The sequence below is a fragment of the Stenella coeruleoalba genome (assembly GCF_951394435.1).
Source record: "Stenella coeruleoalba genome assembly, chromosome: 3".
NCBI classification, from domain to species: Eukaryota; Metazoa; Chordata; class Mammalia; order Artiodactyla; family Delphinidae; genus Stenella; species Stenella coeruleoalba.
This window is the reverse complement of record NC_137148.1, coordinates 111059363-111073874: the sequence shown is the minus strand read 5'-3', so window position 1 is coordinate 111073874 and position 14512 is coordinate 111059363. Positions and strand designations below refer to the sequence as shown.

General features: G+C 40.3%; 1 protein-coding gene across 1 annotated transcript; it reads left to right on the top strand.

Moving 5' to 3' along the window:
• Nucleotides 1–1193: 1193 nt before the first annotated feature.
• On the top strand, nucleotides 1194–14096 carry LOC307184607 (keratinocyte-associated transmembrane protein 2). Its single transcript, XM_079918220.1, has 3 exons — nucleotides 1194–1389; nucleotides 10331–10851; nucleotides 12607–14096. The coding sequence occupies exons 1-3, from the start codon at nucleotides 1263–1265 to the stop codon at nucleotides 12736–12738; spliced, it is 780 nt and encodes a 259-aa protein (XP_079774346.1). The 5' UTR covers nucleotides 1194–1262; the 3' UTR covers nucleotides 12739–14096.
• Nucleotides 14097–14512: the final 416 nt, after the last annotated feature.

Genomic DNA, 14512 nt, shown 5'->3' with positions numbered 1-14512 from the left:
GCAGCTCAACTGTCTCTGGGGGATAGCAGCAATCCTCTGAGGAAATCATGGAGACCAGAGTGGTGAAGCTGTGGGGTAAAATAAATGTCTTGCTTCATGCCATGCTGATTTTCCTGCAAATCAATCAAATGTAATTTTACGAGCTGAAGCCTATAGACATTAAGAAAATATTCACAGAACACACAGACCAAAGCATTGTGGCTAGGGCCCTAAGGGAACTTCCTGGAAGTTTCTAAATTTGCACTTTCATATTCTGGGGGGTTTAAGTTAACAACATTTAAAAGAAGCTTATTGTAGGAAATGTGGAAGCTGTTTGCACACCTCTTTCCTAGCCCACTTCCCTGCTTTTCCTCCATAATACCTTTACCATTGTATATAGTATGTATTTTACACTATAGTCTCCCTCACAGAAAAATAAATTCCACAAAAGTGTTTTGTTCAGTGCTGTATATTGAAATATGGACAGGTACTAAGTATTTGTTGAAGTAATAAAAGATTATGGGGAAATGTTAAAAATAGAACACTTAACCTAAAATACCACCAACCTAAAATCCCACCACCCACTCAACATTTATTTCCTTTGCCTTTTCTCATTTTTGGTTGCATTGGGTCTTTGTTGCTGCGCACGGGCTTTCTCTAGTTGCGGCGAGCAGGGGCTACGCTCTGTTGTGGTGCTCAGGATTCTCATTGCGGTGGCTTCTCTTGTGGAGCACAGGCTCCCTGCGCGTGAGCTTCAGTATTTGTGGCTCATGGGCTCTAGAACGCAGGCTCAGTGGCTGTGGCACAGGGGTTTAGTTGCTCCGCGGCATGCGGGATACTTCCTGGACCAGGGCTCGAACCCGTGTACCCTATATATTGGCAGGCGGATTCTTAACCACTGCGCCAGCAGTCAGGTCCCCCTTTGCCTTTGGGAGGGGGAGGGCAGTTCTCTTTTGGGATCAGTCTATTACACAGATGGATACTCCTCAAAATGTTCTAAAAGTTATTAGCTGATACTAGCCCATCACGTGGGAAGAAGGGGCTCGTTCTGACTCTCTTCACACCTTACACAATACATCCTTAGCTTGCAGCCGAGTTTCTGGTGGTTCCCTTTGCCCCAATTCCCGCTAACACTCTCCCTCATTTCCGGCTCCCAGAACCCAACTCCAGGCTGACACGTCATCACGTTGGGACGTAAACGCCTACGGCCGCGATGCCATACGCAGTGTCTGACGTCATGACGTAGAGCCTAGCAACCGCGCAGGCTCGCAGCCGAGACCGTTATGGCCGCCGCCACCCTGAGGAGGATGAGGAGCGCCCAGCAAGCGAAACTGCGGCCCAGGCCGGCCATCCAGGTCCCCGGAGGGCTGGCGCTGCCGCTGGTCCTGGCGCTTCTGCTTGCGTCCAGTGGTAAATGGGGCGTGGCGGTAGGGAGGTCGCGGGAAGACGGGGAGGGCCCGGGCGCGGGCGCGGAACGCCAAGACGGGCCCGACCAGGGAACGGGCGCTTCCGAGTGTCCGGAGCAGGTGGCGATGTCTAGAGGGGCAGGGTCTCTACAGCCCCGAAGAGGGAGAATAGGCTGTCTGAAGGGGTCTGTGGAGGTGGGGTCTCCAAGAGGCCTGAGAAGTGGGGTTGAGAGCTGCAGGGACCCAGGCAGCGAGCGTGTAGATGGGCGGGGAGGGAAGAGTGGTGGTGGTGTCTAGAGTCTTGAAAAATGGGTTGCCACAGAGAATGGCGGTGATGCGGTCTCTAAGATCCCTTGGAGGTGTCGATTACAAACAAAAACGCACAACTGTAAGAACTGTGAGTTTATTCAGTGTCTTACTGAAGGCTGTAGCGGGGGGAGCCAGTTTCTCAGTTCTGAGAAATTGTTCGAAGAGGTGAGGCAGGAGCCAGGTTAATGGATGAATTTTTTGCTGGGAAAAAAACATGTAGTCAAACATCAGAAGATTACTGCTCATCATAAAGAACAGACATCTGAAGTTCATAATTTTAGTACTTTGTATGGGAAGACGCAAGAATCTGGGGTTATTGAAATTCTTCCTTAGGTATGCATCTTACCTGTCTAGGACCCGTGTATCCAAAACAGAATACTTCATCCTGTTTTTCTCCATCCTTAGTTCCCCTCAGGTCCACTGTAGGTGGGCAACTGCAGTGGCTAATAGCTTGATTCTTGTAGAACTGGAATGGCATGCAACGTTCTTTTTTTTTCTTTACAGATATGGGAGTTAGGAGGGTCTAGAAGAGAGCACAGAGGGGACAGGTGCTGAGGAGACAGCCGAGAGTAAGAGGTGTGGTGTCTAGAGAGAGTCCCAAGGTCAGGTGCGGGTGCCCAGGGGTTTAGCTGGGCCAAGGGAAGGCGGGGGCTTTCCAGAACGGGTGAGATCAGCGGTAAAGACGAAGATGGGTAGGGGCACTGACCGGGCCGAGCTGATGGAATAATTTGGAGAGCGAAAGTGAAAGGAAAAGAGCTATCTTTGAGTATTGGTGCATCTGTGAGGACTGGGAGGTTCCGGGGCTTGGTAAAGAGCCAGAATGCTGGGGCGTTGGACTCCTGAGGGTCTTGGGAGGAGAAGAGGAGTTCTGGGACAAGGGAGATTCTTTGTAAACATGGTCCCCCTTCTCTGTGTCCTGGGTTAACCAGACAACCCTGCTTCATTTCAATGGATCTGTAGGATTTAAGTATTTATTTTTTAATTGAGGTATAATTGACATATTAGTTTCAGGTGTATAGCGTAATGATTTGATGTTTGTATACACTGTGATCGCACACTAAGTCTAGTTACCATCCATCACCACACATAGTTAACATTTTTTTCTTATAATGAGAACTTGTCAGATTTACTCTTAGCAACTCTCAGACATGCAGTACAGTATTATTAACTATAGTCACCGTGCTGTACATTGCATCCCCATGACTTATTTATTTTATAAGTGGAAGTTTGTACCTTTTGATTCCCTTCACCTCCACCCTGCCCCTGTCCCCGCCAACCACCATTCTGTTCTCTGTATTTATGAGTTTAGATTTTTAATTTGTTTTTATTTGTTTTGTTTTGTTTTTTAGATTCCACATGTAAATGAAACCATATATCTGTCTTCCTCTGACTGATGTATTTCACGTAGCATGTAAATGAAATCATATATCTGTCTTTCTCTGACTGACGTATTTTACGTAGCATAATGCCCTCAAGATCCATCCATGTTGTTGCAAATGGCAAGATTCCATTCTCTTTTGTGGCTGAATGATAATCCACTGTGTGTGTGTACCACAACTTCTTTATCCATTCATTGATCCATGGGCACTTAGGTTGTTTCCATATCTTGGCTATTGCAAATAGTGCTGCACGATTAAGTATTCCTTTTCTTAGAAATGTTACATTGTGAATCAAGATATTGAAGGCTTTATTGAGAAAAGAGGAAACCTGTAGACCATGGCCTGAGACTTAGGGGGAACAAATCCACTAATAAGAATTTATAATGATTAAGCAGTATCTTGTTTAGTAGTCCCTTTTTTATTTCAGGCCAAGACATGATCCTTCTTTTTCTGCCTAAATCTTGTTTGAGTTCAGATGAAAAACAGTATAAATGGGATAGTGTTCATTTATTTGCCAACAGGGGCTGTCTAGCCATACATTCCTGTACTACAGTGCTGTGGTTACTTACTTGGGTTTCCCCAGCAGCCGTGAGGGCAGGGCACCTGGACCACCCTCCCAGAAGTGTTTGTAACTCAGTGGGAAAGGACTGTGGCCCATTTTCCCAAGACCCTTTCATTGTTAGTAAAATATAATGAGGATTTCTCTGGTTGATGCAGATACTCCTGTTCCTAAAGTTCCTAAGTAGCATGGTTGTTTTGGTCATTTAATCATCTAAGAAAAAACTGACATTTAAGCATTTATATTTCTTGCTGGAGTGCTTAAGATATACAGTTTGGGGAATATGTAGCTGGTAACTATAGTTTCAAAAACAACTTTTTCTCTTAAGAGATGGTTGAAAATTTTCTGGTGTGTGGGTAAGCAGGGTGAGTGTGGAGTATTAAGGTGTCCTCTTGTCTTTTTTTATTTGTTAAGGCCCCATAAACATTGCTCCAACTATACTAGGACATTTCAGGGAATGGTTTTCTTTTATTAAGTTTTTGTATATATCAATTTTAAATTCAGATTATTCCCTATTGAAAATAACTTAAATGAAAACTAACATGTATGCTTTTAATAGGGAAGCAGCTCCATTGTAGTACAGTGTAGCATGTGTAAAGCTTTGGGTAATATAAATGTTTTTTGTAAGCGTGCCTTATGGTAAAGTGATTTCAAAGTAATTACTCTTGTAATAAGAAAATTAAAGTCTAGCTAGAATATATTGCATTCCAAACTTCAAGTAAGCATAGGAAGTTAGAAAGTTTCTATATCAGATTTATTTAAACTTGTTCCATATTAGGTTTCTTAAAATTTCAGTGCTTGGGTATATTCTTGACAATCTGTAAGACTTTTTACAGATGTTTTTGTTTTGGTAAAGTTTAAAGAAGTTAATGTAAGTGTTATTTTGGATCACTGGATGCTCACTGTCTGACCTAGTCTGGCCATGCCATTTCAAAAGTGCCTGCTTTCTACATTGACCATCATATTGCTCCTAGATGTTGCCTAAATTTATTTAATGTGTATTTAATTTTTAAGGCATTGTTTCCCAGAATTCAGTGTGTGAATGAATTCTCAGGGTCTTCTGCATTCTTGTTCGAGAAATATTGATATAGTTTATTTTAAGGCAGTTTTTAAAAAGGTACCAGTAGGAGAGAATTAAATTAAAAAATTTTAATTTTAAAGTGTTAAGTTTTAACTAGAGAGGTGATATCAAATAAGAAAGGGTAGAAATGGAACATATATCAATATGTAAAAGTCTAAAGTTTATATATATATATGTATATATATATAAACTGAAACAAATCCATAAAGTCAGAGTTATCACTGTGTTCCGAATACTCTTTATAGCTGACTGGATCAACCTCTTTCATTTGAAGGAGTGGCAGTCCAGGAGGTTGATCTAATTTACATCAAATGTTTCAGATGAAGTCCTAGTTTGTTTTCTTGTATATAACGTCCACGTGTTTTTTGGCTGTGTTTTGTGGCATGTGGGAACTTAGTTCCCCAACTAGGGATCGAACCCTTGACCTCTGCAGTGGAAGCGCCAAGTCTTAACCACTGACTGCTAGGGAAGTCCCAACTTCCAGATTTTTACTCCTTGAACAATATTTATTAATTCTGCTCCTACTTGGTGCTAGGTATTGGAGTTACAGCAACAAATAGGGTGATGTTGGAGATATCCTTAGAAGAGTGGCGGGGTCTTACCTGGCTGAGAACTATGAGAAAGGCTTTTCAGAGGGTGTAGTAGGTGCAAAAACGCTACTTGGGAAGCAGTGTAGGATTTGTGGTGAGAGTTGAGCATTTTCAATAAATATTTATTGAATGCCTGCTATCTGTTAAGTAGGCAGTGGGGATAGAATAGTTAGGAAGATTAGTAGGAGATAACAGCATTGAGATAATGGGGACCAGATCATATAGGATCTTATAGGCTATTATAAAGACTTTGAATTTCACTCTTGAGGGAAATGGAGAGCTACTAGATGGTTTTAAGCAGAGGAGTAACGTCATTTTAACTTAAGTTTTTACAGGATGACTCTGGCTGTTATGTTGAGAGTGGACACTAGGGGTTAAGGGAGAAGCATACAGATCATTTAGAAGGCTACCATAATAATCCAGGGGAGATTGTGGTGGCTCGGACTAGGCAGTAGCAATGGAGGGGTGAAAACTCTTCAAATTCTGCATATATTTTGAAGGCAGAGAAACAGATTGGATGTGGGGTGTTAAAATAATGACTCCAAGGCTTTTGGCTTGAGTAACAGAAAAATGGAGTTGCCATTAACTGAGAGGGAGACTATAGATAGAACAAGTTTTTGTTTTTGTTTCTTTGTTTTTTCTTTTTGGAGTGGGAAGAAAAAATGCATTTCTTTAACCTTTTCATTCTGAAATAATTGTAGATTCACTTGCAGTTGTAAGAAATAAAATACAGAAATTCTGTGTACCCTTTACCCAGTTTTTCCCAGTGATAACATCCTGCAGAACTGTAGTATAATATCACAACCAGGATACTGATATCGATACAATCAAGATACAGAGCATTAACATCACCATAAGGATCTTTCCTGTTGCTCTTTTATAGTTATCCTCACTTTCTTCCTATCCCTACTCCCTCCTGAAATCCTGGCAACCACTAATCTTTTTTATTTCTACAATTTTATCATTTTGTGAATATGATACATGGGATCATATGGTATGTAACTTTTTGGGATTGGCTTTTTTCACCTAGCATAATTCTCAGGAGATTCTTCTAAGTTGTTTCATTTGTCTATAGTTTGTTCCTTTTAATTGCTGAGTAATATTCCATGGTATGGATGTACTACACTTTGTTTAACCTTTCATCCATTGAAGGACATCTGGGTTGTTTCCAGTTTTTGGCTATTATGAATAAGGCTGCTATAAACATTTATGTACAGATTTTTATGTGAACATGTTTTCATTTCTCTGGGATAAATGCCCAGGACTGTAACTGCTGGGTCACATGGTAGTTGCACATTTAGTTTTTTAAGAAACTGCCAAGCTGTTTTCTGGAATGGTCGTCCTATTTTACATTACCAGCAGCAACATATGAGTGATCTTGTTTCTCTGCATCCTTGCCGACATTTGGCATTGTCATTATTTTTTATTTTAGCCATTCTGATAGGTGTGCAGTGATATCTCATTGAGTTTTTTTAAAAAAATTAATTAATTAATTATTGGCTGTGTTGGGTCTTCGTTGCTGTGTGTGGGCTTTCTCTAGTTGGGGTGAGTGGGGGCTACTCTTTGTTGAGGTGCACGGGCTTCTCATTGTCGTGGCTTCTCTTGTTGTGGAGCACAGGCTGTAGGTGCACAGGCTTCAGTAGTTGTGGCATGTGGGCTCAGTAGTTGTGGCTTGTGGGCTCTAGAGATCAGGCTCAGTAGTTGTGGCACACGGGCTTAGTTGCTCCACGGCATGTGGGATCTTCCCGGGCCAGGGCTCGAACCCGTGTCCCCTGCACTGGCAGGCGGATTCTGTGACCACAGATTCGTAACCACTGTGCCACTAGGGAAGCCCTCTCACTGAGGTTTTAATTTGCATTTCCCTAATGGTTAACATCTTTTCATGTGCTTATTTGCCATCTGTATGTTCTTTTTGGTGAAACGTCTCTTTATGTCTTTTGCCCATGTTCTAATTGGATTGTTTGCTTTTTCACTTTATGTATTCTAGATACTAGGCCTTTGTTGGGTATGGGGCTTACAAATATTTCTCCCACTTTGTAGCTTGCCTTTTCATCCTCACAGGAAGGTCTTTCACTGAAAAAAGTTTTTAAGTTTTGATGGAATTGGGCTTCCCTGGTGGCGCAGTGGTTACGAATCTGCCTGCCAATGCAGGGGACACGGGTTCGAGCCCTGGTCTGGGAAGACCCCACATGCCACGGAGCAGGTAAGCCCATGCGCCACAACTACTGAGCCTGTGCTCTAGAGCCCGCGAGCCACAGCTACTGAGCCTGCGTGCCACAACTACTGAAGCCCGTGTGCCTAGAGCCCGTGCTCCACAACAGGAGACACCACCGCAATGAGAAGCCCGCAATGAGAAGCCCTACTCTACCGCAACGAAGAGTAGCCCCCACTTGCTGCAACTAGAGAAAGCCCATGTGCAGCAACGAAGACCCAAAGCAGCCAAAGATAAATAAATAAAATAAATAAATTAAAAAAAATTTGATGGAATTCAATTTATGAATTTTTCCTTTTATGTATTTTTGGTATCAGGTCAAAGAATTTGTTGTCTAGTCCTAGATTCTGAAGATTTTGTCCTAAATCTTCTTTAAAAAATCTGTGTAGTTTTACATTTAAATTTGTGATACATTTTTAGTTAATTTTTGTAAAAGGTGTGAGACTTAGGCTGAGGTTCGTTTAGCTTGTTAATATGGTGGATTACTTTGATTTCTGAGTATTGAGCCAGTCTTGCATCCATGGAATAAACCTTAGTGATCATGGAGTATCATTCTTTTTATATATTGCAGATTTCTTTCTTTCTTTTTTTTTTTTTTTGGCTGCACTGCGTGGCTTGTGGGATCTCAGTTACCCATCCACGGATTGAACTTGGGCCACGGCAGCGAAAACCCTAACCACTAGGCCACCAGAGAACTTTATATTAAAGTTGATTTCTTTTTAAAAAATATTTATTCATTTATTTATTTTCGGCTGTGTTGGGTCTTTGTTGTTGCACGTGGGCTTTCTCTAGTTGCGGTGCGTGGGCTTCTCGTTGTGGTGGCTTCTCTTGTTGCGGAGCACGGGCTCTAGGCACGCGGGCTCAGTATTTGTGGCACACGGGCTTAGTTGCTCCGCGGCATGTGGGGTCTTCCTGGGCCAGGGCTCCAACCCATGTCCCCCGCATTGGTAGGTGGATTCTCAACCACTGCGCCACCAGGGAAGTCCTAAAGTTGATTTCTATTTGCTAATATTTTGTTAAGGATTTTTGCATTTCTGTTCATGAAAGATATCAGTCTGTAATTTTCTTTTTCTGTAGTGGCTTTGGTTTTGGTATCAGGATAATAATATTAGCTTCATAAAATGAATTGTGAAGTGTTCCCTCCTCTGCAAGTCTCTAGAAGAGATTGTGTAGAATTGGTGTTAATTCTTCATTAAACATTTGGTAGAATTCTCCAGTGAAACCATCTGGGCCAGGAGATTTGATTTTGGGGAGTTTTAAAATTAAAAATTCAGTTTCCTTGATAGTTAAAGGGCTATTCAAATTATGTATTTTGTATGGGGTAAATTGTGGTACTTCGTGTTGTTAAGACTCTGGTCTGAAACTTTCTCTTTTAGTTGGCTTTTTATGACATTGCTCTGGCAGGGGAGGTGGGGATTGGTGCACATTACTGGCAGGTAGAGCTAGAAATCTAGGGTCTCCACTTGATCTGTGTTGGCACCTGAAGGGTGGTGGTGGTCCTGTTAGTTCTGGGCAGGGGTGGGAGTTTTGGCTCCCCTCATGGTCTGCACTGACATATTGTTGGGGGTGGCCTCATTACTGCTAGACCATGGTTAAAGTCTTGACTGTTCACTAGGCCTCCTCTGACATCATCCTATTGTGGAGGGGAAGGGGCACCTCATTACAGCTTGGTGAGGGTGGAAATCTAGGCTCCCCACTCGGTCTTTGCTGGTGTAGGTGTGAGTGGAGCCACAGTTTTTTCTGTGTTGTTTGCTTGGAGTAGAGCAGTCACTGTCTAAAAGTTTTCTTTCTTGCTAGGCTGCCTCTCTCCTGATCTCCTGGCAAAAGAGAGCAGGCTTTTTGGGTGGCCCTTTTTGTCCACACCCGTGGTGTTTCCAGGTTGCTGGGCTCTTCAGCTCAAGTCTGGAATATGTGAGGTAAAAAGAAAATCCAGAAAAGTCACCACTGGGTTGTTTCTCATGTCCTCAGGTCTCTAACCACTCTGCCTTATTCTTTCCACCTTTCAGAGTCATCTTATGTTATTTTATATGTAATATGCAGGGTTTTAATTTGTTTTTAGTGGGAAGAATAGGGAAAAATACATCTACTCCATCTTCCTGGAAGCCAAAGTCAGAATTCATTTTGAACATGTTAATTTGAATGACAGACGTCTAAGAGGAGATATCAGGTAGGCAGCTGGACTTATGAGCCTAGAGTTCTGGTAGTACATGGAAGTTCTCTTTTGATGGCTTCATTTTTCTCAGAGAAATTAGGAAGTGATGTTAGCCTTTAAAAATGAGGACAACAGAGAAGGTGTTAGAAGTTTGAGGACAGAGGAAATGTGAATGGTCTGCTAAGGGAGTAGAAGGGTGAACGGACTAGGAAAATACAGTATAATTGCTGACAGCATTACATGTATATCTCAATTTTGGGCATTGAATTTAAAATGAAATAAAAAAATGAAAAAGTTAAAATGAAATAAATTGAAGTAAAAAATGAAATATTCATCAGATAACAATTGCCTTGCCAGATAGTAACAACTTAAGCAGCATAAGAGACCTACTGCATTACATAGCCTGCCACTGTAAGAAAAAGAAAAGAAAGAATAGAGAGGGGTTTGACTTTAGGTCACAGTGGCAAAGTTCACACAGAGCTTGTACCCTCTGTTTTCATTTCACAGAGGTTTGACTTCAGGACCCAGACTCTACCCCAACCCCAGAACAGAAAGACAGGTGGCTGATCCTAGCTTAGTGGAAAATTTAGGTATATGTGCTTCTAGCTTGGTGGAGATAAATTTGAAGATTTCAGTTTAATGTTCTTTATTTACTTATTTTAGCTCTATCACAGGCTGATTCGCCGAGCCAGACTGTACCGAAGTCACATGTTTCTACTCCAAATATGGATGCTTTAACAAATGAAACCAAACCTTCTGTTTCCCAAATCAACATCACTCTCTCTCACACAACTAGTACAGAAAAAAGTGGAGTGGCATCTCTGTCCCCTCATCCCTCGCCTACTACTTCTCTGTCCCAAGAGGAAGCTGATAACAATGAAGATCCTAGCATAGAGGAGGAGGATCTTCTCACACTGAATAGTTCTCCGTCCACTGCCAAAGACACTCTGGACAATGGAGATTATGGAGAACCAGACTACGACTGGACCACCAGCCCCCGGGACGATGAGTCCAATGAGGCCTTGGAAGAAAACAGGAGCTATATGGAAATTGAACAGTCAGTGAGATCTTTTAAGACCCCACCCTCAAATATAGAAGAGGAAGATAGCCATTTCTTTTTCCATCTTATTATTTTTGCTTTTTGTGTTGCTGTTGTTTATATTACATATCACAACAAAAGGAAGGTAAGTTTGGGATTTTTCACCCCCTCTAGTTGCCCTCTATAATCTCAGTCATATTTCTTATTAATACTTCTGCTGATTCAGAGTTTTTTCTTTTTTGGTCAGGTTTCTGTTGATGGTAAAATATCAAGATGTCTCATATCAGTTTATAAATTTGTGGTGTATTTTAACAAATGAAAGACAGAATGCTTTACTACATGTGCTTCTGAAAAAAGAAGCCAAAATATTTTTATTGAGCAAAACCAAAGCCCAGTGATTTTTAAAAAAAAATGTTTTGTATCTTAACTTAGCATTGCTACTTCACTGGGAGTGCTTGTGGAGAGAGATTGTTAATTTAAGACTTCTAATTTATTAAGCACTGAACTTTATGATATTTTGATAACTTTTTTCCCTGGTTGTTAAAGTATTACATGTCTTTTTTAGGGACACAGAAAAGTGTAGAAAAGAAAATATAAGCTACTACCCAAAGCTGAGCATTATTAACATTTTGGTATATTTCTGGTCTGTAAATGTGTGTATAGTTCAGACATATATGTGTATGTTAATTTTTAAATGAATTTGATTATTTCATATAGAGTTTTGTATCTTCCCTTTTACCTAACAAATCATGAGCATTTTTCATATCATTAATATTCTTTAAAAACATGATTTAATAGCTACATAATTTATTTGGCTATTTTCCTGCTGAGTATTTAGATGGTTTTCAGTTTTTGGTTCAGAAATAATATTGTGATGAACACTGCTGTACTGGAGTTGGTGTGTTGGACTACGTGAGGCAGAGGAGGCATAAATAGGACTGAATGGATAATTTAGTGTGAAGGTTCATCTGGGCACTGTGTAGTCCCAGAGCTAAATAGTTAAGCTTTTTAAACATTTAAAGGGAGATCAAGCACAATGTGCTTTTTCTTTTTTTTTTTTTTTTGCGGTACGCAGGCCTCTCACTGTTGCCTCTCCTGCTGCAGATGGAGCACAGGCTCCGGACGCGCAGGCTCAGCGGCCATGGCTCACGGGCCTAGCCGCTCCGTGGCATGTGGGATCTTCCCGGACCGGGGCACAAACCTGTGTCCCCTGCATCGGCAGGCGGACTCTCAACCACTGTGCCACCAGGGAAGCCCCACAATGTCCTTTTTAATACTTATTGGCCAGGAATTCTCAGTCTTGACTTTGTTGTAACTTGCTTTGTTATTCCTGGCAGCCACCTTCCCCTTTGGGACCTTGATTTTCTCACTTGCGAAATGATAGAACTGGACCAGAGAATTTCACAATGCCTTCCAGCTTTGAGAATCAGTGATTCTAATATTTTACTTGTTGTTTTGACTCAGAAAACAAGCAAACAAACCCTTTGGTTATTTGTGGTTTAGTGGTCTGTCACTAGCTCTGTAAATATTTGTAGGTGGACAAAATTTTGAATGCCAGTGATATTTTATTCCAGTGTTTAGTGTTGGACCATCTCTATTATAAATACCTAAGGGACTTGTTAAACAGGTAGGTTCCTGGACTCCACTGCAATCTACTAACTCATCTCTGAAGAGAGACGCCAGGAATCAGTCTTTAATAGGCATTCCTATGTACATTAAAAATTAAAAAGCACTGTCTCACCTTGTTTACAAGATGGAAAACAAAATAGCCCTTTTGTTGTTGACATTTTACTTTTGTATTTGGGAACCTAGGAGAGAGATACTTCACTTGTTATAAAAAACTTTTAGCATGTCCTCTATTTTCTTTTTTGCATATCTGATTTATTTTGTTTTATTCCAGATTTTCCTTCTGGTTCAAAGCAGGAAATGGCGTGATGGTCTTTGTTCGAAAACAGTGGAATATCATCGTCTAGACCAGAATGTTAATGAGGCAATGCCTTCTCTGAAGATTACCAATGATTATATATTTTAAAGCACTGTGATTTGTGTTAGCTTATTACATAATTTTATTTGCTTGACTTTTTATATGATATTGTGCAGATGTTCGCCATTGGCAGTTAGTACTTAAATGAGAGGTGGGCCTCTCTTTATTTTGCCTTGGTGCTTTGGAAGTTAAGTTTCATGAACAAGGAGTATATAATTTTTTTATCTACATTTTTAGAGTTGAATTCAATCAGGTGTCCAAAATGTGGAGCTAAGCATTACGTGTTTTTATTGTTTTAGATTTCTTTATTGTTCTTTTTCTGGAAGTGTTAGTAATGCTACTTTTAAAAGATCCCAAACTTACAATTAAATTCTAACACATCTGATACTGCTGACTCAGATTCTCTTTCTGCCATCCAAATACTGTTTCTTAAGCACACATTTCTTTGTGCTGTCAAACTGTATCTATGTATGTAAGGATGTATGTAATAATGCTTTATATATAAGTAACATTTTTTTCTTCCAGGAAAATTGCTTTGGATATTTTTGGATAATTTATACATAATTTATTATTGCTCATTCTGACCACAATTTTAAGTAACACATTAATAAAGTTGTCTAGAAATTCTGCAGTAGAGACTCTGCAGTTTGCAGTGGACATAAATAAAATGTTATAGAGAGCATTTTTTGGTTTGAATTACTGAATTAAATTTAGAGGTAGAAATTGTCATAAAATTTTAAATACGTGAATAATTGCTTTTACTTAGCAACTGATTGTAGCAAGGGTTTCTCCAAGCTTTCAAGCTAGGGGCAGAGTTTAAAATTATACCATATTTGTTCACTTGTTTTTTTTTTTATAGTAAGTTTGAATAAATTTTCGGGGCCATGTCACTTAAATAATATTGTATCTAAGTCTTTCAAATTAAAATTATACCTGAATGAAGTTGTTTGTATACATGAAGGATATATGTGTATGCTGACTCTTTCTCCCCCTGTATTTGTTTTGTTTTCTTGTTCTTTTTTAATAGAAACTGGAAATGATTTACTGTATTTAATTTTAGCCTGTCTTTCTATCATAAGGAGTTGATCAATATGTAAATATGTGATTTGAAACCTGGTTGACTTCTTACAAGTGTCACGACAACTTTTTAGGAAACATAACCCCTAATATATGTTAAACACCACTCACAAAGCCCAGATGAGCCAGTGGGCATGCGGTTTGTGTAGAGGTGGAAGAGGCAGGGCAGTCCATTGTTGCTCTTGGGTGGACAATTTACTGTTATAATAAGGAAGGGAAGCAGAGTGGAAATACACCTGAACTGTTTTATTGCAGTAATTTTTTTCATATCTGAAATTGTATTATTTAATATTTTGAATAAGATTTTAAAAATAAATGGCAAAGGTATAAATCCATGATTTTATAAGTGTGTTTCATTTTAATGCTGGCATGGGGTCCTTCATTTGGGTGGTGATAGATGGGTAGTGCTGTGTCTGGGAGGAAGGTAAGCTGATTAGCTTGCTTTTATTCCTTTTAGCAATAGGACTGTGCTTCTATGAATTCCACGTACATTTCTAGATCTTACTTTAGGTCTAGTTTACTGTTATGTACTGAAGTTTATTGAAAACTGTAGCAAAGTAGGATTGCAAAGAAAGGTAAAGCAGCTAAATCAATGTGCACTTGTAGCATCCTAGCTTCCCTGTTGTCTCCCTGTTGAAGGCCCCCCGATCCTGGAGGATCATCCCGCTTAGTGGATCTGGGGTTCTTGGGTGCTTCCGGATGGCACAGTCTTTGCTACCCATGTCCCAGTGCTGCAGTCAAGTAG